Genomic DNA, 25,190 nt, shown 5'->3' with positions numbered 1-25,190 from the left:
CCACATCCCCAACTCTGGAGTGCGTCCTGTTTTTTTTTTTCCTCCCAGTGAAAGTCATACTAGAGGGAGCTGGATTTGTCCCTGCATTATTTACTATAACCATTCTCTTTGTTAGCCGGAGTCGCATTAATGAATGCATGAGGAGTTGCCTATTTGATGACCACAATGCATGGGGGATACTCATGGTACACCGATGCTCCATTTGTGTGAGCTGAATCATTCATCACACGCACACACATACACACACACAGAGCACAAACACTGTTTTATGTGCGTTGTGTGTGCTGTGGAAGGAGTCCTTGGACATCTTTAAGGAGTCTCGATGCCCCAATCTACTGTTTTTTTGTGATCAAGGTTTTATTAATACGACAATACAGAACCAGTAAAGCAGCCAGCAGGAGAAAATGTTTGGGCTGTATAAATTTCAGGTACATAATCACACACAAGTGCTGAGTTTCAGCTTGAATTTAAGATTTAAGATCGCCTCACCCTCTCTTACGGTGGCCGCATTGAGCTGGTTTTAATCCAGCTAAATTCTACACACTGGACCTTTAAGTCTGTTAACGTTAGCGCACATTAGCAGTATAATCTTCCAGGTCTGTGCCTGCAGACATCTTCGTGCTTGTTTCGAGGGCTTTTTGGCTTCGGTCTTATAACAAATGATGCACATACACATGCTCAGTTGCCTTTAAGTGTGCTTATTTATCTGTCTGATATTACATTGTGGTTTGTTGATTAAACCTTATTTCAGTCTCTTTGTTTAGTTAAACATACAGTTGATGAAAGCCTGTCAATCGAAGGGTATTTTTACCTGACCCTAGATGTATGCATGTTGTGTAAACTTTTGATGTAGCGTCAGATTTCCTTAAGTTTTGCAGCAGAACTGTATTACATTTTGTTGAAACACGACTAAATAGTGCATTGATTTATGATCAATGGCTGGAGAAGAAGATTACTATGTGAACTGTGTCTTGCTATCAGTCAGTGAGCCAGTTAGCTAATGCTAAGAATGCTAATAATGTTTTCTGAATGCATTTCTAAGGAGATATTTGTCTTAACGCCAAAACAAGCAGGAAAATAATTTAATTTCCTGTTTTTAGCTCCTTTCGCAGGTAAAACTTGGTGCAAACATGCAAGCTCATACAGAGAAACCCAAGGCTGTGTTTGTATTTTATTAGGTTTATTAGGTATTAAGGTTGAAGATGTGTAGCTTATAGTGGTGTCGCACAATTATTTTAGTGATTTATACTGAATGAACAGTTTTCAACCTTAATGCACATTGTAACACAGTCTTGCAGTAACGCTTTAGTAAAGCATGTAACCTTCAGTCTTTACTGGCAGTCTGTCCTTGTGTCGGGGAAATGATTAAAATCTCACATTGCCTCGAACACTTAAACGGGAACTTATGTTTTAATGGGGCTAAATTAGCAAACATCTCTAGTCTGTACTTCTATCAGTGCACAAACTGTAGGAATATGTTTACTGCCCTACTGTAAATGCGACACCGATTTGACGTGGCTGTCAACGCCCTCAAATACCCTTAAAAAGCAGCGAAAACCTATTTTCTGAGCCAGCTTCAAACATGAATCAGAATCTGATGACAGTCTGTGGGTTGTTTGGTCGCTGTCAATCAAACATGATCAAACCACACCCACACAGTCCTGATGAAGATGTTTTTTTTGTGGGGGTATACGCTTAATAAACACTATAGTTGTTTTTACACTCTTTAACCTTGATTGCTACCTATGAATATTTATTGTGGAAAGAGAAAGTTTTACAGGGTTTTTGAAACTCTTCAGCTTCATCATTGTTTCATAGCGAATCCAATGTGCTGAAAGTTATTTCAAAATATGACTGCAGCGTTTAATTAAAAGTTTTATTAAAAGAATTGGTAACACTTTAAATTAGGGTACACATATTTACCATTAACTAGTTGGTCGTGCTCATTACTAATTCATTAGTAGAAGCTGTGGGGTTTATTAAGTGTCAAACTACTAATGAATTAGTTATGAGCAAGACCTCACTTCAGAGTGTGGAACATATTCTGAGACTTCATTCAGAGTTATTCAGACACTATTAACACTTGTACTTTTGTGTTATGTTACTCAAGAAAATTAAATTTTACAGGTCTGGGAAATTTCCAAACTACCCCGATATTATTCATACTCGCTTCAAGTTAGTGGTTTTGCATCCTGGTCTCAAGTGTCCTGGGAATATATTCAAGAAATGACCAGCTGTTCATTGACTGCTTATTGGAAAATAGTAGAATGTTATTAAATCATGCAGGGGTCATTTCTAATCAATTCTGAGGTAATTATTGTGGTAATTTCGAAGAAATTTTTAATTTGTTACCAGGGAATCGCCACCTAGTTACAGTAACATGAAATGTGTTGACCTTTAAAAGGAAGTGTTACCAAATATTCTTGTATACCCATAAAAAAGACACGAGTTCTTGTTTTTAAATTCTACAAATGAAATCAGTCTGTTATGATTATGCCGCTCTTAATTGATTATGCTAGTTAGCTGGTACATCACAGTACCTATCCAGGCCATTGTCGTACCCAATGTCTAACATGTAAAATCTGAATAAGGTTGTAATGTAAGGTACTCTGTCTAACATCGTCAATCCAACCACCCACGCTGCTGTCATATTGCTGGCCTTTTACAGCCCTTGCTAATGCAGTTCACTCCATAATAATAATAAAAAATATCTCCTCTTACCTTGTTATTTATCATTTTAGAGAGTTTTGGTGTGAGCTGCCAAGTTTTGGAGGAGACAGCGACCGCGGAGATGTCTGCCTTCTCTTGAATATAATGGAACAGGATGGCACTCAGCTTGTGGTGCTCAAAGTGCCAAAAAAATACATCTGATAGACTCAACAGCGATGTCTCTGTCAGAAATCATGACCTGGTAACTCCAGAAACAATCTTAAATACCTATAAAACTGCTGGACCCGATGCCGATATGTAAAATCTGAATAATGTTAAGATTGCCATCCGTATAAGGTACCTTCATCAGTAACTGGGGGTCACTGCCTTCACGTCAACGTTGCAGTTCCTCATTCTGGTGTTACTGTCAGCAGCAGCAGCAGCAGCACACGCTGAGTCACTAGTCACTACATCTTGCCATGGCAGTAACGGTGAAACACACAAATCGATCCTGGGATTTGTCCACAGATCAAACAACTCTCTCTTTTTTCAACTTCTTATATTTAAAAATAGTTACATCCATGCCTGTTTTACTGCCGTTTCCAAATATCACTCGAGTAAACAAAACTTTGACTCTTAGCCTCATGAAATACTGGTAACTTTTTAGTCTGTGAAGACCTGTTAGTCGTTTTGCGAGTAATAGCAGGGTTCTGGTCCTGTGCTTTGAAATTTGCCGCTAGGGCTGTCACTTTGTTTACGTATGGATATGGACTGTGTCTTTAAGTAAATGCAAAGCTTCAGATGCTTGGGCACACAGGCTTTGATATTGACATATCTGCCTACTGAGCCTTCACATGAAGGCACAGCGCATCAGAGAGCAGCGCCACACACACACATAAACACACACAGACACACACACGCACAGCGCTCGACAGGACAGTCCACAAGAGCTTCATTTTATATTCATAGTAAAAATTAAAATGGCAATGACAGGCTCTCTCTTTCAGACACACACACAAACACTCAGACTCCAAAGAGCGAGAGAGGGAACGACGGTGAGAGTGAAATGAATACATGGCATCTAAATAAGTCATGGTCGTCAATCCTTTTACCAGAGAACATAGCGCACAGAGAGCGAAAGCGATGCGCATGGATAGATATAACTTCCAGGATGAAGAAAAAGAAAAGCAAACAAAAGGCATCTACAGCTCATCAACTGCAGCTCTGGCTTCTACAAAACTGCAAAGCAAAGTACAGATGTGTCTGTGGCTGCAGAGTAAGAAAACATCGGAACATGAAAACAGAGTTACACTGTAAGTAAAGCAGACAGATGACTGCTCCTCTCCCGGCAACACAGGAGAAAATGTTTGAAGTGCAAGAAGCCCTCACCTCAGCCACAGGCACTCCCTCTGGGGGACGGCAGTGCAACACAATCATGCCATTCAGAGGCACCTCGGTGCCTTGGGGGTCTTGCTCAAAGTTCTTCCTCAGGTCTAGGGGAGAGAATAAACAGCCTGCATTAAAGAAAACAACTACATCAGCACGCAGGAGCAGCGAAAAATGCGATTTGTTTCATGTGTGACCTTCTCCACCCACACGTACGCACACGAACATGAAAACAAATGATGCCTTATGCAAAATCATGGCACCGGTTTGAAGGAGAATAACCTTTTCAGAGACAATAAGGTCAGTGTCGTATCAAAGTGACACGGAGATGCTTACAGGCGATGCGGACGGTTGCCTTGCGGCTCTTGGAGGTTCCCAGGTGGCTCCAGGCGACGCACAGACACCAGTAATCCTCCGGGCCGTGGAAGTCCTCCACCTGCTGACGTGACACGTTGATCATCACCTCGCGGATCTTCAGCCCTGCAGACAAGACGGTTGATTGCTCAGATTAGCTTTCATTATATCACAGGGATGATCAATGGAGGAGATGAAGATTTGCAGGGAGCGGATGGTGAGTGAAATTTAAATTTGATAAGATTATCAGCAGGAAGCAGAGCTGCCATTTGCCAGGAGGATAAGACGGAGAGAATGGATTTTGTTTATATTAAGTATTTAAACTGTACTTAACTTTAATCCAGCTCAAAGTCACACAGCTGGTCACTTCATGGTTATTATAGATATAAGTATTTACAAGGAATTACTTACATCACTGGCCTTTTTCAAATCTCCCTTATTTAAAGGGACAGTTCACCCCAAAATCAAAAATACATACTTAGTTTTGGAGACATATTTACAGAGACCTGTGTCTACCTCATCTCGGATCAAGCTGCTGCACTCGGCGGTTTAATGTCGTCTTCATCTTGTTGCTGCTGTTCACATTCACCCAGATGCAAATAAAAACAAAAATGCACTACAGAATAATTTCAAGGGTGTATACGTGTTTATGTATATATGTTTATAGCCTAGATAACCGTTTAGGTGTTCTATATTTTTGTAGCATAAACTTGAAAGAAGCTTTTATTTTGATATGCAGTGCTGTGTTGTGTAATGACAAATAAATCACCTTGAACCTTGATTTATGTTTTTAGCCTGTGCACGACTTGTGCACAGGCTTCCATCAGTCAAAATACTTTTTTTTACACCAAACAGTTTACAACAAGGGCCGTGGATTGTCTCGAGTAACCAGGTCATATTTTCTAGAAAAAAGGCACTGCTGCCGAGTTGTTTTTGTCTTTTTTTTTGTTTTGTTTTTTTGCCACTTTGAGCACCACACGCCAAGTGCCATCTACTTCCATTATATGTGACAAAAGGCCGACAGCTCTGCGGCAGATATCTTCAAAACTTGACAACTTACACCAAAACTATCTAGATGGGTAAAAAGGGACAACAGGTAGAGAAAAAAAACATGTATGTTTGCTCTTGGAATGGACTGTCCCCTTAATACTCAAGTTTAGGCAAACAGATGGCCAGGGACCATAGTGGATGTACTTTGTTATACTTGTTATTGAGCCCTCATCTCCTGTTTTAGTATCTGTAAAACATAATCAGTTTATACCGGGGTGACGCTAGAGGCTTTCCAGCTGAGGCATTTACTGAGAGGAGGAACACATCAGCCTGTTTTTCTTTTAAGAGAGAGCATGAGCACTCATTTTTATTTTGAGAACACTGGAAGGGACTATAATTTGAGGCAGAAACGAGAAGCAAAACAATGCAATTAAATGCCACACGCGAGCACATATTGTTTCCATGACAATCAAATCGTCTAATTTTGCAGCAGAACTCTGACTTCATGTCACACAGGTCATCCTTTAATATCCGTATATTGTCCATGATAATGAGCTAGGCGTGAGAGCAACACGTTTTAGAGACAACTGATGGGAATCTAAAAGCCTGGTATTTCAATTAAGCCACACCATGCACAAAAGATGACAGGCTCGGACCATTAATGTACGATAGGTGGCTCTATTGTGTATTCAGGAAATTGCAGCTTTCAACCAATACATGTGATGTCTGTCAAACACGGTAGAAAACCTTAATTTCAGCCATGGCAGCCAACTTGAATAGATTCATTAAAATATAAATGCAGAGTTATGAACAGCTAATGTTTGGTGTCAAGTCTCCGACCTCGTCACTCCCCGCAGCATGCAATTAAGGCCTCACAGTGGGGGAATAGGGAGTGACAGTAACAAATATACCCCCCTTCAAAGAAAACTAGTATTCAAGCCTATAAGTGGATTCTGGAGCGGTGCTGATTAAATGGGTTGCATGAGCTGCAGGGATGCAGTTGTGTGCTGGAGTTAAAGCAGCAATGTGAGCAGAAAACAGGTGTAGTCTGGGTTAATGTGTTATGTTCTATTTAACCACACTTGTTGTTACCTCCCATAACCACCGGTGTCGCCAAATCAACCAGGAATCATACAGTCAAGTTTGTTTTTGCAAATCATGGATATGTTTTACATTTCTTTAGTTTAAATTCTTAATTTCATGATGTGACAACAATGTGTTTATGGTTTATGGTTAGGTTTAGGAACAAAAACCGCTTGGTTAGGGTTAGGCAAAGATGTTGTTTTGGCTTAAAATATCTGGTTTTGTTGCCACAAAGCAAACTGAAAACTGTCTGGAGGACTCCTCAGCACTAACCTCTGTGACAAATACTTTCCATTTCCTTTGACTGCTTCACAATTAAAGGCGTCTTCATCATGTGAGTGCTTTGAATGTGTCTGCAGCAGGAGGAAATTGTGGGTTTGCGTTAGCAGTAAATCTCTGATAAAGCTGGAGCAGATTTAAAACAGAGCGGCTGATACCAAAGAGATAAAATCACCAACAGTAATGCTGCATCATTTCCTGTGAATCCCACATCTGTGGGTAGGCAAGTTGAATCTCACATGGGAATGGCGGACCCCGCCACCAACACTTATAACTCTGGAGAGGAAATTGCAGAATGTTGATATATTGAATGGCTATTACTGATAAAATTGAGAACCATAAAGAGTATCAAAAGAGAACCGAACAACAATGATATAAATCAGTAAAGGTTGTACTTTACACTGATTTTCAGTACAGCTAACAAGTCGTGCTTAACAACAGATCTCAGAGCAGCTGTTCAGAAATCACTGTAAAGCTCGGCCTCTTGTGGCTCATAGCTTAATTACTCAGCCCTACACTTGTAGAAGAGTCGTCTCTCTACAGGCTTCTGCCATCATGTCGTACACTGCAGACGGCAGCTTAGACATGGGCCGGGATTAAATGAAAACTAATAATGTGAAATGAAAGGTTATCAAAGGAAGCCTAATGAAGTAATGTTAAACAGAAATGTTCTCTGAAGACACTGTAATCCTCTGCAACGACTGACTGATATTATGTACAACACACGCACGCACGCACACACACACCACTCCATCTACTCCTCCTTCCCACCGCTACAAATTAGAGACTTAATCAACATGCCTGATTAAGTGAGAGTGAGGCAGATTTAGCAACGGGGAAAATAAAAACACAAGATTGTACTCAAGTGAGGGTGTAAATTTGTCCTCACATCATGAGAAATGCGCAGTGTCAGTGTGGTATTGTGTGGACAAATAGGGGAAAGAAATAGGGAAGTGTTATTATGACGTGAACCCCTATGGCGCCCTATCCTCCCACTGACCTGCCACCCAACCAACAATACATTAAAAATCTGGTTTGATCCGTATGTGGCTTTTGGTGAAGAGTCTGAAAAAATGTCAATTTAGGATTTAAAGTTCTTGTAAGCAACTGTTACAAATAAATATCCCCGCACCTTTATATCCGTCTAAGATACAAACTCTAAAGTGCTTTTTGACAAGCATTTCACTACTGGATTATGACAATAGCCTGAAGCACGAAGAAGACAGAGGAATGGGTTTAGGCATGCTGTCTCTTAATTTACAATTTCTTTTTCCCGATCAGACTTCCTCATCTTTATTAATGATGAAGAAAATAGAAGAATCTAATGAATAAACAACAGTCTACTGTTCCTGATGCAACGCTTTATGCTGAAAGCAGATGAAGTGACTCAGAGTGAGCTACAGCTCGGCAGATTCACTCCAGAAGCTCGTTTTTCTGGCACAACAAGGAGAACTTGAGATGAAATGAGAAAACAAATGTGACTCACTCATGCCAGCCAATTTCATTTTACAATCTGTGTAAGAATTGTAATCTTTGTAAGTTTGCTTAAAAGACTATACCAGGTGTAACCCACTGTGACTTCATCTGCTTTGATTTTGTCGCCATCTTGTTTTATTGGAGCCAAAAGGGACCGTATTTGGAGGGGAGGGTGGAGCCTGGGAGGAAAACCTGATTGGATCTGACTGAGAACCGGATGAAACATCTGGGTAGTTTTTCTCCAAGTTGGTCCATAATTTACAAAATGAACATCATTCTGTATTAAAGAAGGCTTGAAACTAACAAATGAGACCATAAACTCATAAACTCGACTGTTTACTGAGATAATAAATCAAGTAAGAAGTAGGGTCATTTTCTCATAAGCTTACATACAATCAGACTCTTTTTTGAAACCATTGCAGGCTATTAGAAAGAACGCAGGTTTAAGGCACTTCTGCATTAGTCTCATATGGCCGCGCTAAACTCCACAGCATGGCGTCAACAACTCTCATTCCGGTATTGGGGGGTATTGTTTGTATTTCTTCGAACCAATCACAGTCATGGCGGATAGTGAAAGAGAGTATGCAGCCTGATGGTCGTATGCAGTCCAATGGCAGGCTTACACCAAAAGTCTCCATCCAAGAAGTGAGACTACTTCTGCATTGGCTTCACATTTCAGCCCTGGAAGCTCTGCCCATGTTTTGTACAATCAATGGTCTACACACACACACACACACACACACACACACACACACACACTCAGACACCGATGCATGAAAAACTAGTCATGACTATATGCCCACATGGAAGGGTGGCTATTGTTTGTTTGAGTGACGGCCATGGTGTTTCTGCAGGAGGCGAGATAAACAAAGGACTTGAATCAGAAAGACGCTCAGACTCAGGTTTCCTCACATTTGGCGCAGATCAAAGTGCTTAGTCCCTTTGCCAAGCAGCCTGGAATCACACTCGCTGACACCGCGTCTGAAAAATTACCCAATAACCGCTCGGTCATGTTGATGACATTCGGTCACTTCTCATTCAGGAATACAAAGAGCTCTTTCCATAAGCCCTGTCCCTGGACGCCCGTTTTCCTTTTTTTTGCCTTGCCTTCAGGCTCTTGCCAGTGGCTCTTGACAGAGTGCCACAAAGCCTTGACGACAACTCTAAGGGTGGAGCGGCTTTCACTTGCCCCTTCAATCACATCCTTTAATATGTCTCTAATGTAGCCTCTATAAAGGAGTCAGGAAGAGATACACCAATGCTGATGCTCACTTATCATCCCACGTTGCTCTCGCTTTCCCTCTCTGCCTTTCTTTTGGTCTGTCTGGCACGAGGCCTTTGGTCTGATTTCTCCCAGCTTTGGCCCATTGTTTCGCCTTGGCTGAGTCTATGAAAAGGCCCCTCGAGGGAGCCAGGCAACGCCAGCTACAAGTGGCTCCTGATCCAAGCGGCTCAGCAGAACTCGACTGGTCCGGCTGGGCTCACGCAGGTTCCGGGATGTCTCTGTCGTACTTAACACCACGTTAAGACGGAGGATTTTTTTCAGAAATCTGTTCGTCTGAGGGATCCTCGCGATGCAGCTGTGTACATAGTGGGTGACACGGCGTGGGCTTTGGGTTGAGGTGGATGGATATAGCTTTAGGAGAGCGTCTGACTGATGTGAACTCAGCTCAGGGGAAGTGTTTGTGTGATGTGACATTGCGGCGTGCAGCTCAGCATGTGGGGGCTGTGAGGGTTGGCTGAGGGCCAGACACAGACGAACCCTGCTAGACAAGCGGAACATGCTCGCAGCAACATCTTCAGTCTGGTCCCAGCTGTGTGTGTCATACTTAATCCTGGAACCAAAGGGACGCATTACTCCGTGCATGAAAAAATCATGATAATTCAGGCATTAAAATGCTGCGAGTCCTTATTTGTGTCATTCCCCCAGTCGTCTTGTTTATGTTTATCCGAAAAACCGCGTGTCTGCTTATTAGGAGCAACTTTTGCATCTGCAAGTGGGTTTCACTTTTGTGTGCCACTTCATTCATTTCACTTCCATTCCTTTGTCTAATAACTTGTGACACTGAGAGACTCCAAGGCATCTCACTTCCCCCCCTCGAACCAGTCCCCACCTTTCTTTATTTGTCCCGGGTTCATGCCTGGCTGATGGTATCTCTCAGCTGCCTAGGATCATAATACACAACAGTGGAGTCGGTCTTTGACAGAGCGTCACCAGGAACAGATATCCATACTTCCTCAATCCTCTGTCACTATCTCCTCATCACTGAATCTGCAGGAGCTGCTATCCTCTCCTTCTAGAGACAACCGACGTGGTATCCATTTTCAGCCTCTCTTTCACTCTCCTGCCGCCCTCTCTGTTTCCAATGTCCTCTTTCTCCCTTTATCCCCTCTTTCTCTTATCGCTCCATCAGGGTATCATCCTTTCAGCTGAAGTCTATAAGCACAGATATCCCCTCTGTTTCCTCTCTGCTCTTCTTTCACCCCGTCCTTCAGTAATCTCCTGAGTTCTATCACTCATTTCCATCTCCCGCCCTTCTTACAGCATTTCAGCGGAGACGAAAATAAAGTTGTTTTCCCCGATAGGTCAGGATGTGCTGCGTTTAGTTTACAGCAGCTGCCTTTCTTTTATGTTGTCTTTGAAATTTTTAAGGCAATTCGATGATAAATAAAAGATTTACTGTCTGTAAAGACTCGATACAGCTTCCTAAAATCAGTAGAAGGAGTTTACCAGTGCAAGCTGTTTTCCTGAAGGGAGGTTAAAATCTGGGTAGCAATGATTACATGGAATATCCAGCTGAGCCTTGTCTGCCTGTGGTTTATCAAAAGGCTTAGCAGTTGCAAAGGGGATAAGGAAATAACGCTGTTGCACTGAATCTGAAGATACACTGTGCTGTGCAGCAATAATCGTGTTGTCTAGAAAGCTGATCAGTGCCCCGTTTTCTCTGCAAAATATTAACGTTAGCGATCAGTGATGTAACGATGTAGCTATAAATGGATTACGTTTTAAGGATGTTAAATGTGCTGCTATAATTTAGCACTTCTTAGGGATGGTGGGCTGAAACTGCCAAAATCTAAGATGAATAATGACAATAAATGTCATTAATGCGCCTTGGCAATATTACAACAGATGTAGACATTAATTAACACATAAAATGTGACATAAATGACTTTTTTGTTTAACATATTATCATCCAGATGAGAGTCCTTGTCGAAGCTGCTGTAAAATCACCTAGTGCGTCCAAGAAAGATGTCTCATGTGGCGTTGTTCTTGTTCCCACCTACACCCTCCCTACTCTGCTGGGACTGGCTTTGAATGACGACCACCTAATGTGTATGATAAAGCAGAAATGGATGGATGCGTAAAAGTAATATACAAGTTGAATAAGTTTGTTGTAGAATGCAAAATGAAGATAATCCAGAAATAAATGTGTGAATACAATTAAAAAATTAATACATATTACGTTTTAATTATATGTATCAATCTGACCTTTAACTACATTTATAGACACACTAGTCCATCCTGATAGACACTGTGTTTACTACCCCACAGAATGACCTACTCTGTTTTTTAAACTGTATTTATAGACATAGTCAACCGTTCTTAATGATATTTTCAACCTGACAGAATGACCTTATCTCCTTTTAACATCATTTATAAAGACAGTTTTCCATTTTGAGAGATATTTTCTACCTGACAGGATGACCTACCCTTTTCTTAATGCAAAGGTTAATACATGCAGAGGCGAATTAAAACAGAAATATCTATTAATTCATTTTCAGAGCCATTTCTGAATTTATTTTATTTTTTGATTTTGCTAGCTTCGGTCCTTGATGCGTTTCATTTTCAGTCTCAGAATACAGTTCAAGGTGTTGTCTTGCGTTAGCCTTGACGACTCTTAACAGCGACAGGAATCGCATAACAATATTTGAGTCAGGACTCGACTATGTTCTCTGCAGACAGCGCACTCCATTTGTGTTTATGTGGTGCAGCCATTACTGTCAGCCCTGATCAGCCTCCTGTTTCATGGTTCAGGTGAGGCCAGTTACCTTTAGTGCTAAAGCGAGGGCACACAGAGAATTATGAGAGATTTTGATGCTTGTAAAGCCAGAAAATACAGTATGTTGGCTCATAAAATGCACTCTGGGTGGGTGACACAGTCTCTCATGTCTATACAATGGATATTTAAGCGTTTCATCAAACAGTTGTGCATATCCACAGGGAAACGTGCAAGAACTGCGAGGAACACGCAGAGCCGCTTCTCACATGAGTGGTAGAAATGTTTATATATCCAAACTGATAACTTTAAACTCAATTCGATTTACTTACACAAATTCCCACACTGACTGAACAGATGTGGACCGCAGCAACAAGCCTCCTACTGGCAGGCTATTACATTCTGCTTTCCTCTGCTCTCTCTTTCAGGCCTCTGTTCTATTGTTTTTCAATGAAAAGAAAGCTAACAACAACCTACACTCAGCAGACTGACCAAAAAAACAAAAAAAAAAAACTTGTGAAAGTTGGGAATACTGCGTACCGAAATAAAAATCTCCTCCAGTGTTTACAAGCCTCACTGATTTCAGTCACGATTGGACGTTTTTGCTTTGCAGAATTAAAAAACACACATCGCAGATGTCAAAACCGTTCAAGCAGTGAACCCTCAACGAGCCTAATTACCCACCGGATGTGTGGCTGTGTGATAAGAATCACAACATCGGGTTTCGATACAATACAAAGCAGCAACAGGCCCAGAATCATCAATATCAATGTCGATAGTTATTACTATTAAAAGCTGCTAATGTACTGTCGTGTAGGGGAGAGCAATGTGTCTTGATTGATGAGGTGTGTGCATTGATTAATAGGCTACTTCTGAAGACATTTTCATTATCACCAAATGATTTTCCAAACATAAAGCATTTCTTTTTTACTCTGTTAATTAATGATTCACTAATTAATCTCTTCATGTCTAAATGTAGCTAATTACACTTTTTTAAAAACACTGTATAAACCAAAAAAATACACTGCCATGAAGCTAAAGAGCTGGGCTATTCTTCTGATGTCAGAATGAAAGCGAATGAAATGTTGATGTTTGTGCCATACATGGTTTTCACGAGGAACTGATGCATGCTCGGGAGGATACCGAGCACAAAGACCACCACCTGCAGTACCGTGACATGGCGGCGTGTTTCTCTTTGGTATGTTTTTCATACCCAGTGTGTCTGGAACATGAGGAGTGAGGAGAGGCACTGACAGACAGACAGACAGTAGTTTCATTCACATTCAAATGAGGCAGCTAAAAGCAAAGTTTTTGGTATTTTGGTGGAAAACTTGTAGACGATTGAGAACGAGGCTGTTTTTGGTGCAAATTCACTCGGATGATAATTTGTTGATTCTGACGGTGAGCACATCCTTTGGAGGAAACGTGCAACAAACACTTTTCATTAAAAAACAAGTGGATGTGACTTCAGAAGAACACTCTGCAGGAGGATAAAAATTAATTGGTAGTATGTTTCAGAATTTGTCATCTAGCAGGTGTTTTATACTGGAAATATGAAAGCCTTCTCCTTCAGTTACTCATTAAATCCCTACAGCCAGATGAAGACAGCAGGACAGATATACCAGATAAACCTGCATCCTTTCAGTTTGTAAAAGTAGCGCGCCGGGCAGAGCCAGTGCCCACAGAGATCGGCTGAGTTTCCATCGATTGAAATCACGTGCAAACGTTACCAGGTTCCCGTAGACCAACACAGACTTCTGCACACATCAATCTGGTCAGTTGTGCCGCTTTATGCGATATCCTGTGGATGCACTGGACGCAAGCAGCTGCCAGTGAAAAACACTACAATTAAAAGTTGCTCCGCTCTCATTATCGCTCATTCTCGCCGTCTCCGTCTGTCTCTTCCTCTCACTCTCTCCTCGAAAAAACACTGGATTACTAGCGAGCGATATTCCCATGCGTCACGGCCTGGTTTTTTTTTTTGTCTGGCACTGTGGCATCTCATTTTAATTCCTGAAATGCATTTTTTAGCAGCGATGTGATGTGATACAGCAGGATTACAAAAGTAGTTTTTGATTGATCCAATCATATTAATGGTTTGAACAAACGGTTACCGCTTCTATTATTCATTTATCCTGCTGAAGCCTACGAGAGAGGGTTAAGCACAGTAGATCACAGAAAGATATCAGTGGAGGCAGGACATAACTAACTCTGCCCTTTCGATATCTCCAGCAGTCGTCTCTAAATGCTGCACCATCTGCCTTTGGCAGCAGATTTGTTGTGCCTTATTACATTCACGTCTACAAACTCTGCATCATGCAAACATTATTTTCTACTTGGAGAAACTCTCTCCTCTCCTTTTAGTGAGCTATTTTCAAAATGCCACTCCGATTGCCACAGCTGTTCAAAAGGAATGAGACCAGTAATGAGGCCGGCTGAGAGGTTTAATGCCCGTGTCTCTCCGTCGGCTCGAGCTCTTACCTCACTGTTTCAAAGTTTTCATTAACCCATCAAAAGCCTCTGCTTTCTGCTACTCCACAATATCTGGGCCTTGCAGGAGTCTTTGCTTTTTATGTAGAGGCAACCTAATCTGTGTAGTAACAGGGAGAGTTTGACATTTTGGGAAAAATGCTTATTTGCTTTCTTGCCAAGAGTTAGAAGAGAAGATCAATACCACTTTTATGCGAGTACGCTAAATACTGTATGAAGCTATTGCCAACTTGGCTCAGCACAAAGACTGGGAGTGTGGAAACACCCTGCTTAACATCGTCCAAAGGTAACAAAATCCATCTACCAGTACCTCTGAAGCTGTCTAACAAGTTATGTCTCGTTACTGTTAAGTGTAAAAATGATAAATTAATGTGATCTCTGCTGGTGGCAGCGAGAAATACCACCTCAAACATCACCCATTTACAGTTAATGTCTTGGAGTTTAGATGTCTGTTGGTGTAAGGAAACATCTTTCCGAACACTTTTCACAAATATAAGAAAAACTAATAACAGAGGCCGCACATCTAATAAACTCAAACTGATGGCGGCGCCGAAATGAGAGAAGCTGTTCTGATGTTTCGACATTCAGTCTCCTCTTTTATCTCACAAACATTTCTTTATTGATAGCTGCAATATATTTCAGGTTGACAGCACACCATCGCCGAGCTAATGGCTTGAATAGCACAACAGTGTTATTATTCATAATAACTGCATAATGATAATAAATGGGCATTCATTACAGATTCTGCAGCCTGCACTATATCCTGCAGCGATACATGACAACAGCGTCTGGTTTCAATCTTTAGAAGACAAGAAACCACACTGAACTTTTTCAACTCTTGGCCTGAGTAGAAAGCGAGCCGAATAGATGGCAGGGAAATAGTCGCATAGTCATAATATCTGAAGGATTTATGGGCAGAGGGCTTTTTTAAAACTAACAACATTCGGGTATCTTAGCTCCAGTAGGAAATACATAAACCACAAGTCAAGAAAAGACGATTCTTTCAACATCTGACACGGCTGTATTTGTTGCTGTCTCAGAGAAGCTGCGAGGGCTCAGTTACATGCACAGTGGCTCTAAATAAATGTGGTCTGGCCAGAACAGCCAGCTGTCAAGTGCACAAGGTTGTATTAGTGGAGCAACAATAAAGTATCTTGAAGTATCTGTCTCACATATAACAAGGCTTAAAGTGACATTTCAGCTGAAAATAAAGTCACATTTCTCGCTGTGTCTACATTAGGTAACAGTATTTGGTAAAGCACTGGCTCACCAACAGCCTGAATTTCCTGCAGCACAGAGATCACCAGCAGCAGTAACTTGACATGTTGGTGCTTTTTTTATTTTTTATTTTTATGTTTTTTTTAAACCAGTGTGTCTGGAATAAAAGTGTGAGGAGAGGCACAAACACACAGTAGATCCATTCAGATTCAAATGAGGCAGCACAAAGCAAAGTTTTGGTAAAAAAAAAAAAAAGATGTGGTGAAAAAAAACAGACTGTAAGAATGGGGTTGTTTTTTGGTGCAACTAAAGTGACAATTCAGCCGAAAATCAAAGCCTGTAACTTGCCTGCAGTGCCGTCTATCTGTCTAGATTATTCTGGTGTGAGTTGCTGAGTTTTCAGCAGATCTGTGTCCCTTAATGACAAAAAGTGGTTTGGGTTGAAATACCTCAATTACTTGTGTATCTTCAGTTTTCTACGTACTGTTACAATTGCAACTAACACCCTTAACATTCTTTACACACTGGACATGAACAGTGGTCTCCTGGATGAAAGACCTGTGCAGCCATTTAACCCTGATTACCCCTCTGTGTGGAGTTTGTTGCTTTGTTACTTTGCTCGACTTCCTCCTTTGCTGCTGCAATGACAACTACAACCACTAGAAGTCGCTGCTTAAAAAGAAACATAAATATGTTAAGTCGATGTATATTGTCGTTTTTCTGATGAGGAAGGGTTGGAAGTTTTGGACATATCGGCCATAGAGATTGAGAGTCTGCGTTATCTTAAACTTAATGCAACTAAATGGCACTCAGCTTGTGGTGCTATTTTTGAACAGCAATGTCTCCTTCCAGAAATCATGACCTAGTTACTCAACATAATCCACAGACCTTGATGTGAGCAGTTTCATGTCAGAACTATTTTTTTTCTATTAAACTCGTGCTAACTAAGCTGATGTTACCAATTTAATTTTGTTTGACTTTGAGCACCACAAGATTATTTTCTTCAAGAGCGGCTCAACGGCCGATATTTCCAAACTCTGCAACTCACACCAAAACAATCTATGTGGATACAAAGCATTGCAAGTAAGAGGAAATACATATATATATTTTGATTTTGGGGTGAACTGTCCCTTTAAACTATACACTGAGTTCACATCACCGATTGTAGTCTGTCTTTTTTCTTTTGTTCTGTACATTTCTTCTGTTAGACACACTTCAGGTGCTTCGTTGGAAGCTAAGTATGCGTGATGTATTCTTAGAAAGAGTTTTCTTCAGCATTACATTCTTAAGAAGTCATGAGACAAACACAGCTCACACTTGCTCATTGTCACGGGAAGTCGAGAAGTCAGGATTAGCTCCTCGCAGAGAAGATGAGTTGCAGGTATGAAATATTTATCCATTACAAGGTGTTAAAAATATCTTTTTTTTCTCTGCCGCACATCTTAGAGCTTGAGAAACACGACGCGATTCATCCAGTTGGAACGGTCCGTATATTGTTCCAGATTTTCTCATCCTCATGGCAACAGCCACAGTATCCACAGAAGCTGTGGTTCACATTTTCTTCTGTTTCTACATTTCTTTTCCTGTCTGCTGCTCTGTTTCCTGGAAGGCATATCCGAGCCAAGACTGAATGTGAGAAAAACAACACAATACAAGGCTAAAATATATCTCCCTAGCTGAGTTAGCTGCCTCTGGACAAACACGGTGTCTCTTTCTCTGCCTCAAACCCCTGGTCAAACAATGTTAGGGCACGTGTTGTTCAGTCTGTGCGCATTTAATTCACAGCTTACTGCTTTAATAGCTTCGGCCCCCTGCTCGCTGCTGAACCCAGGGGCCATTCTACCACCTGACTCAGACTATAATAGCTTGTACTGAGATACAGCTGTTCATCTGCCTCCTACTGATGAAGCCGGATGAGCAGCCAGAAGTGTCTCAGCTCTGGCGAGATGTTCATTTTCTCAACATGCGGCACGTAGGCCCACCTCTGCCTGTGCATAAAGCCTAAGCAGTAACATGGAAACTGTCGGTATCAGATACAGTTTAGAAACACTCACTTAAAACCCGGTCATGTCCACAGAAATCCTCTGTATCCCTCACCTGTGAATACTAACGCATGTCCAAGCAGCAAAGCCTTACATCACCATGCTGGGCACCATTCTAGGGGTTTTCAACCAGAGCACACCAAGTTATAATATGAGCAGATGCATTTAAGCTTAGATATTTTTTTTTATTGGGGAGAGAGAGAGGAAAAAAGGACAGACACGGAGAGGGAGTGAATGAATCGGAGCAGGTGAATAAAGGCCAAGAAAAAACACATGCTAGTTTTTATGAAGCAATGTTGAAATGCTTATTTTACATACGTATATTTTAGCAGCAAAGAGCCGCGTGCCTTTTAATGACCAGTTATCTTTTCCGTCCATAAATTCAGTGTCATGTTCAATCAATAGTCAAACTAGACTCAAGTTAGCAGCTCTGTGAGGCTGTTAGACTTCGTAGTGCTTTGATCTGAATGCTAACATCAGCACGGTAACATATCACAGCGACAATGTTAAAATGCTGAAGAAAGTGGGTCATGTTTACCAATCTTAAAGCATGCTAACTTTAGCTAATCAGCATGAAATAGAGCTGAGGCTGTATGTCATTGGAGTGACTGTTAAAGGACCAGTGTGTAAGATTTAGCGCTATCTAGCAGTAAGGTTGCAAATTGTAACCAACTAAATAGCCCTCATCTCACCCTCCCCATACAGTGGTTGCTAAAAAAGCGAAAGAAAGCAATATTTGGTTTGTCCCTTCTGTGCTACTGTAGAAACATGGCAGTACAACATGGCGGACTTTGTGGAATAGGACCTGCTCTCTCTGTTTTCAAAGGCTCATTCTAAGATAACAAGAACATAACAACTCTTATTTTTAGATGATTATACACAAATGAAAACTTAATTATGAACATATTTCAAAGCTTCCTGAATCCTACACACTGGACCTTTAAACAAAGTGAAATCTTGATATGATGATGGACGATCTGGTGATCTGTGAGGAACATGAATGTCTGAACCCAATTCCTCGGCAATCCATTCAATAACTGCCGAGACGGTTAACCTAAAACTTTGAAAGTCTAATAAAAGCCGAACAATAACCCCTTACCCTCACAAAAAAATAATAATTTTGAAATGTTACAGTCGGGGAATCACCAATCACCAAGGAATATCTGCACTACATACTTTATTCAGTAGATGTGGAGATTTTCACTGGTTAAGTGCTGCTGGTGGCGCTAAGTGAATCGTTAGTATTCACCCTCTGGGGAATGAATGAAACCATGAATATCTTTTCAAAATCTCAGTAAAAATAAGGTATTTAAGTCTGCAGCAAACTAATGGACTCATGTTTTGAATCTAGACAGGCAGATGACTGTATGTAGATGTGTGAATATCAAATACATATACCGTATGTGATTGTGTTACATGCTGGAGTCTGAGTGAATAAAAAAAAGGTGTTTCTGAAAATTGACACAACATTGGTAATGACCTGCTAAACCCAATGATGAATCATCATTTCTTTTCAACCTGTAGCAGTAATGAATGGGGGTTTTATGTTTGCCAAACAGGCTCTTTTGAAAGAGGATCAAAGAATATAATTAGAAAGAAGTTATTATTTTAACACATTACCATTATTTTAACACAATTACACTAAGAAGTATTGGAGAGTTTCGCATTATTCTTGTTTCACAAAGCCTTGGCAAATATCGCCGCTTTTCCATTTTCAGTGTCACAACCAGAGCTGCAATTTACCTGAAAACAACACAAAGAAATATGTCGCCTAATGGAGAAACACCTGAAAGCAAGTCAACATTAAAGAAGAATCATTTCACACTCCTCATTCAGTGTTGGGCTGAAAGGAGCGATGAGGAATCTCTTATTATGACCTAAAAATTATACCACGCTTGAATGGACTCGATGATTTTAACATCTGAAGCTATTTACTGCTTTCAGAGGGAGGCTGTTGGAGTGTGCAGTCACACCACAAGTGTGGGCTGTGAAAGATGTCCAGGTCTAGTGTTCTTAAAAATCAACAGATACTGGCATTAATTCGGGGACATTTTGTTCTCCTATTGTTTTTTTTCCTTTTTGAGGCATCATCCAATAAAATAGCTGTAACAGTTCCTAAATGTTTTGAAGTGATGCCAGAGATCCACTACTTCGTTGGGATTTTGTAGATTCTCTTCCATATCTAGCATAAAGAACCAAATTGAAATAGAAGGAGCAGTTTTGTGTGTCTTTATGTGACTTGACTACATTCATGACATTGCTCCATGATGTGTGGAGACAGTTATTGTAAGCAAAAGACAGTATAACTGCATTATTACCCAATCAGTGATAAAGCTTTCTGTATGAGGAGACAAAGGTGGGTTTAGGTATAGGTTTAAACCTGATATAATGATGCCACCATGGTTTGGTGAGAGGGTGGAGTTGGGGATGACACTGCTTCAGCCTCCTGATTGGATCTGACTGAGGACCTGACCCACACGTCCTCACAACCGAACGACTGAATAGGTTTATCGCCAGTGACTACCACAACAAGATCACCCTTGCAGCATACCAGCTCCAGACTCTTGTACTATAGTCGCAGTTTGTTTAGGTTTAGGCAAGAAAACTACCTGGTTGGTTTTCTATTCACGTTACTTATGTCACTATATAAGTTAATATACTTGTAATAATTGACCCAACCATCCATCCCCGTGTCCTCCCCCTACCTGCTCGTACTACTACTACTTCGCCTGACTTCCTCCCCTGCGGTGTAATACTAACTATGGCCACTAGAGGTCGCTACTGGACAAGAAACTTTAATATTGGTCTTCAATCAACCCACTTATATGCTTGTTTTTCTCATGAGAAGGGCCTGTGAGGACACACCGTCTGACTCCAGAGTCAAAAGGTAGCCACACTACAAAGCATGCCCTAATTTATCTATGCATCTATTTTACTCTAAACGGGACCATAATTTACATAATGAACATCATGTTGTACTGAACAAGACTTGAAACTAGGGATTGAGACCATAAACTATTTAGGACACTGTTCACTGAGGCAATAAATCAAGTGAGAATTAGGGTCATTTAGGGGTCAACTAACTTGCTTTTTTACACATCCAGCAGCTCTTGAGAAAGTTTAGCAGTTACTTGGCGTCCTGTTTCTGGCCACTTGCTGAATGAAAGTCCAATATTGACTCTTTTGATAGCTTTGTTTTTGGTTTACACCACCTCCTGAGGAAAAAAAAAAGTATCTTAATTGTTCCCATGTGTTCACCAGCTGTTCGTCTGTCTGCTGTTAAGTGCTGCGAAGGGAGCATGCAAAAGATTTTTACACCTTTTTTTTTGCAGAAAGCATCTGTCTACTGTGGCAGAAAGTGATGCCATTCCACCATGAAGGGTGAACGGAAACGATAAAGGTGTAGCTGCTTGAAGCAACTCAGGCTATTTGCTTATGGTTAGGAGAAACTCTCATGGTTCAAGGAAATGTTGCTGGAAGAATATATATATATTTATATATTCATACATATTAAAAGGGAGGAGGATCAAGTCGTGAGTTTATGTAGGCAGTTTCTACCAGCACAAACAGCACGACTTATTTTTTTATGCCTTCATTAAATTTAAACTTTGCAGGAGTTCCCTGTCTATCTGTAAGGCTGTCACCTCTGCTTTGAGCACTGGTGCTATAGCAACAGTCTGAAGAGTTGATGAGACCGGAAGAAGCCCTCAGAATAGCATACACAAAACTCTCTGGGAACTTTTACGGCATAGTATTAATAATTCTACCAAATGGTAAACAACTAACTTGGCCAATGCTTTTTTTTTTTTTGTTCAGACTCTCCCATCAAGGTTTTTTTCTATACTGTGCGCCGTTTCTACATTTGTACACCAAGGTTGCAATAAATAATATAAAATATAAACCTTAAGTCAGCATGCACTTATTTAGTCATATCCTCCAGCAGCTTGTGCTTCTTGGGACCTACTGTATCCCGGCTCAGTCCAGGCCTGAGCAGATCTTTCTTACTTTATGAGACACAAGCAAAAGGTGGATTTTTTAAGATGCTCTCCTTTTCATCTTTTATTCTCTCCCTCTCTCTCAGTCCTTTCCCTTCTCCATTTCTTTCCTTCCTCGTGTCTGTCCCGGCAGAATCAGATATGAATGGTGATAAGGAGCCAGATGGGAGCAGAGCTATGAATCCAGACTGGAGGCAGTAAAAATTTAGAGGACCATTGTTAACTCTGGTGGGGGAGATATTGATTGGTTGTGTGTGTTAAGTGAAGCATCAACACTGGTGAGCTAATAGCAAGCCGAGGCAAGGCAAGGCTCATAAATATTTTTGCCTTCATCTTTACCTCTTTCAACAAGTTATACACTAATTAGATGGTGGTCATTTGATGTCCAGTGCAGACCTAATTATTAGTGTTGCTAATATTTTTATGTTTTTTCAGCTCACAAAGATTCAAGATAGGGCCGTGCATTAATATTATTGAGAAGTCAGACTGGGGCCTTAATTATCGCGACGCTTTGAACTCAACTTTCCTCCCAATGGAATAAAACTTTTCACAACATATAACTTGATAATCAGTCTGTTTAATTACAATACATTTGAGGACCAAAAAGGGGTATACTTCATTTTTTTTTTGGTGCCATTTTTGCTATACAAACATAATTGAGTTCATGAGACATGCAATACCCATTGTGAGATGATGCAATGAAAACATACAAGGGGCTTTAGAAAGAAAAGGGAAATTCGTCTTTGTAGTTTTGTTCGACTTCATTTTTCTACAAGTTAAAACAACAACAACTGCATTTCAGCAAGTTGCGTCAGTACGAGACCGAGTACAAAGTCAAACCCTAAAATTGAACAAGTAGGTGCCTTTCATGGCCTAACAGTTGTCATTTCAGTTTAAAATCAAAGCTTGACACACAAGTGTGCGCTAAAGAAGCGAGGCGAAACACTTTTGCAGGGTTGGACATGGCTGCAGGCATTGTCATAAAGCCCCATTTGCAAAGTTCACTCTTAAGACTTCAGTCCTTGCTATAAGACATACTGTGTGAATGCTGTCCTCATAAGTTAAAGTGACAGGAGGAAGTTGCGAGTTGCATGTCTGTACTTTATGTCCTGTGTACAGCATGTTTGTTGATCTGTACTGGGGCTGGGTATCAGGTATTGTTTCCTTTGGTTCTTCAGCACCGTTATCAATTCTTTTTTCATTACCGAACAATTGTTTTTTAAAAAAAATACATCATGTTAATAAAGTCTGAATTCAGGACAAGCGGTTTTAAATACAACTATATTGTCTACAGAGCGGCAACAGTATTGTTCACAACAGCAAAATCGCTACAAACTCAATGATATCTTGCTGGAAACAGTCCCTCAAATGTCAATAAAATAAATAACGTTCCTGACATCAAATTACTGAGTGAGGTTTTGAAAGAATAAAGAACAAAGACATCAGTCAGTGTCAGTCGTCCTTCCTCTGCTGATGTGACTCACTGTCTGCAGGTACCGCCGCTAGACAGAGGAGAGGCTGGTTTGTCTCAGGCAGGTTTACAAGAATTTGCCACATTTTAAGATACCTGTACATGTCAAACTGAGCTAAACAGTTAGACTACATACAGACAGCTTTTTGTGTGCCGGTAGCTTTTTAGTCACAGTTCACTATCGGCTGAGCTAGCTTGCTGTGCTTGTTGTAAAACAGTTGTCTGTTGTCGACATTTGTACATATTTATACTTGTTGAACAGGTGTATTGATGAAGTATTGACTTTCTACATGCAAAGGTTTTATTGCAGCAGAATGTTCTTGAATAAACTTCGAGTTAACTTCACCTGCTTCACTTTATTGTCTCCCCTGCAGCCTCTCTGCTCTGCTAACTTTGCTTTGTGTGTGTAAATTAATGATAAGAGAACAGTTAATGTTTATCACAATGGTGGTATGTAAGGTTTAGTCCGTAGCCCGTTTAATACAGGTTTTTGGCACCCCATCCCCATCCTGAACAATACCAATTATAAAATCTATTTTAACAGAAAGGAAATAACAGTAATCATTATGGTTCAAGTACTCGCTTAGAGGGAGGACACTGTTCAAAGACACGTGAGCAGCTGGAGAAAGCTGGAGTCAACCTGCATAACTGAACTGAAATGAAGAGACTGATATCTACAGAACTAATATCTGTGCAGTACTGGACTAAAGAAGGAGAAGAAGGGAATGATGATGTGGTATTGTGAAATAGCTGCAGAGTGAGACCTCTTAATTTCTATAACGAGCCCCGTTGCTGGGCATAATGTAGTGTTTTCCCTGAACGTCTCTACGTTGTGTAACGTTAGACAGCCAATCAGCAGCATTGTTAGATCTCGGTACAAGCATGTTGTGTTCTTATTGTTGCTTACTGACGCTGATGAGATTTACTTCTGAAGTAACGAAATTGAGTACAAAATGACACGGCATTGTTCGATACGCGATAGTAATGACACAATGTGCCTTAAAAACACAGCTTCACAATATAAAGTGTTTATTTAACCGGTGTACGCTGTACCTGTCCCCATGTCGGTGTGCTCCTGAGACAGGTGCTGGCTCTGGTGGACCCATTCGCCGTTGCACTTGAAGAAGATCTGAAGAGCAGGCCGAGCTTGACACCGGAGCTTGATGGGGTTGCTCTTGACGATGTAAGCGTCAACGGGCTCTTCCAGGAAGTGCGGCAGTGTCCCAGACTGGCCATGCTGCAGGGATTCACCTCGGGGACCTGAGGGACAAAAGGAGAATGAAAGAAGAGTTAAACTAATTGGCTGGACAAAATTGAGTAGAAAAGCGTATTTTGTATCAACAACAGCATGATGGCTCACTCAAGCCATCTCAGATTTCATCCATGCCAAAACACCCTGCAGTTAAATCTTCAACACAGCCACAAAAACACCCTTAAAACTAACTCTCTGTCTTCCCCCCGGCCTCCACTATCCCTCACTCTCTCCCTCACCCTTGAAACAAGACCCAACTGGTAGCCATTTCTCCTTACAGAGACGTCTTCCTCAAGCAATTCACTTTGGAGCACAGCATGAGAAATAACACAACAACACAACATCACCCAATCCCCGCCATCCATTCTCCTTCACAGCATTACGATACAATAATTTACAGAAAGCCTTCTGTAGAGAAAATCCTCCCGAGTGCCACAGTGTTTAATATTTGGAGTATTCAGGGACGTGCAGACGATGCCACGGGGTGTTTTGCAGAATGCTAGGCTG

At 40.9% G+C, this 25,190-nt stretch overlaps 1 protein-coding gene across 1 annotated transcript in view; it reads right to left on the bottom strand.

The window, feature by feature from the left end:
* The window catches only part of LOC311275417 (netrin receptor UNC5D-like), a 188,949-nt gene that overhangs the window by 54,227 nt on the left and 109,532 nt on the right, over positions 1-25,190 (bottom strand). Inside the window, exons 3-5 of the mRNA XM_084383965.1 lie at positions 24,485-24,691; positions 4,372-4,515; positions 4,039-4,142 (exon numbers count right to left, since the gene is read on the bottom strand). Of these exons, the coding sequence (XP_084240091.1) occupies positions 4,039-4,142; positions 4,372-4,515; positions 24,485-24,691 (455 nt within the window). The remainder of the gene's footprint in view (positions 1-4,038; positions 4,143-4,371; positions 4,516-24,484; positions 24,692-25,190) is intronic.

The sequence above is a fragment of the Pagrus pagrus genome (genome assembly GCF_965226575.1).
Source record: "Pagrus pagrus genome assembly, chromosome: 19".
Lineage (NCBI taxonomy): Eukaryota > Metazoa > Chordata > Actinopteri > Spariformes > Sparidae > Pagrus > Pagrus pagrus.
The sequence above is the reverse complement of the archived record's forward strand: the minus strand, read 5'-3'. Positions and strand labels throughout refer to the sequence as shown.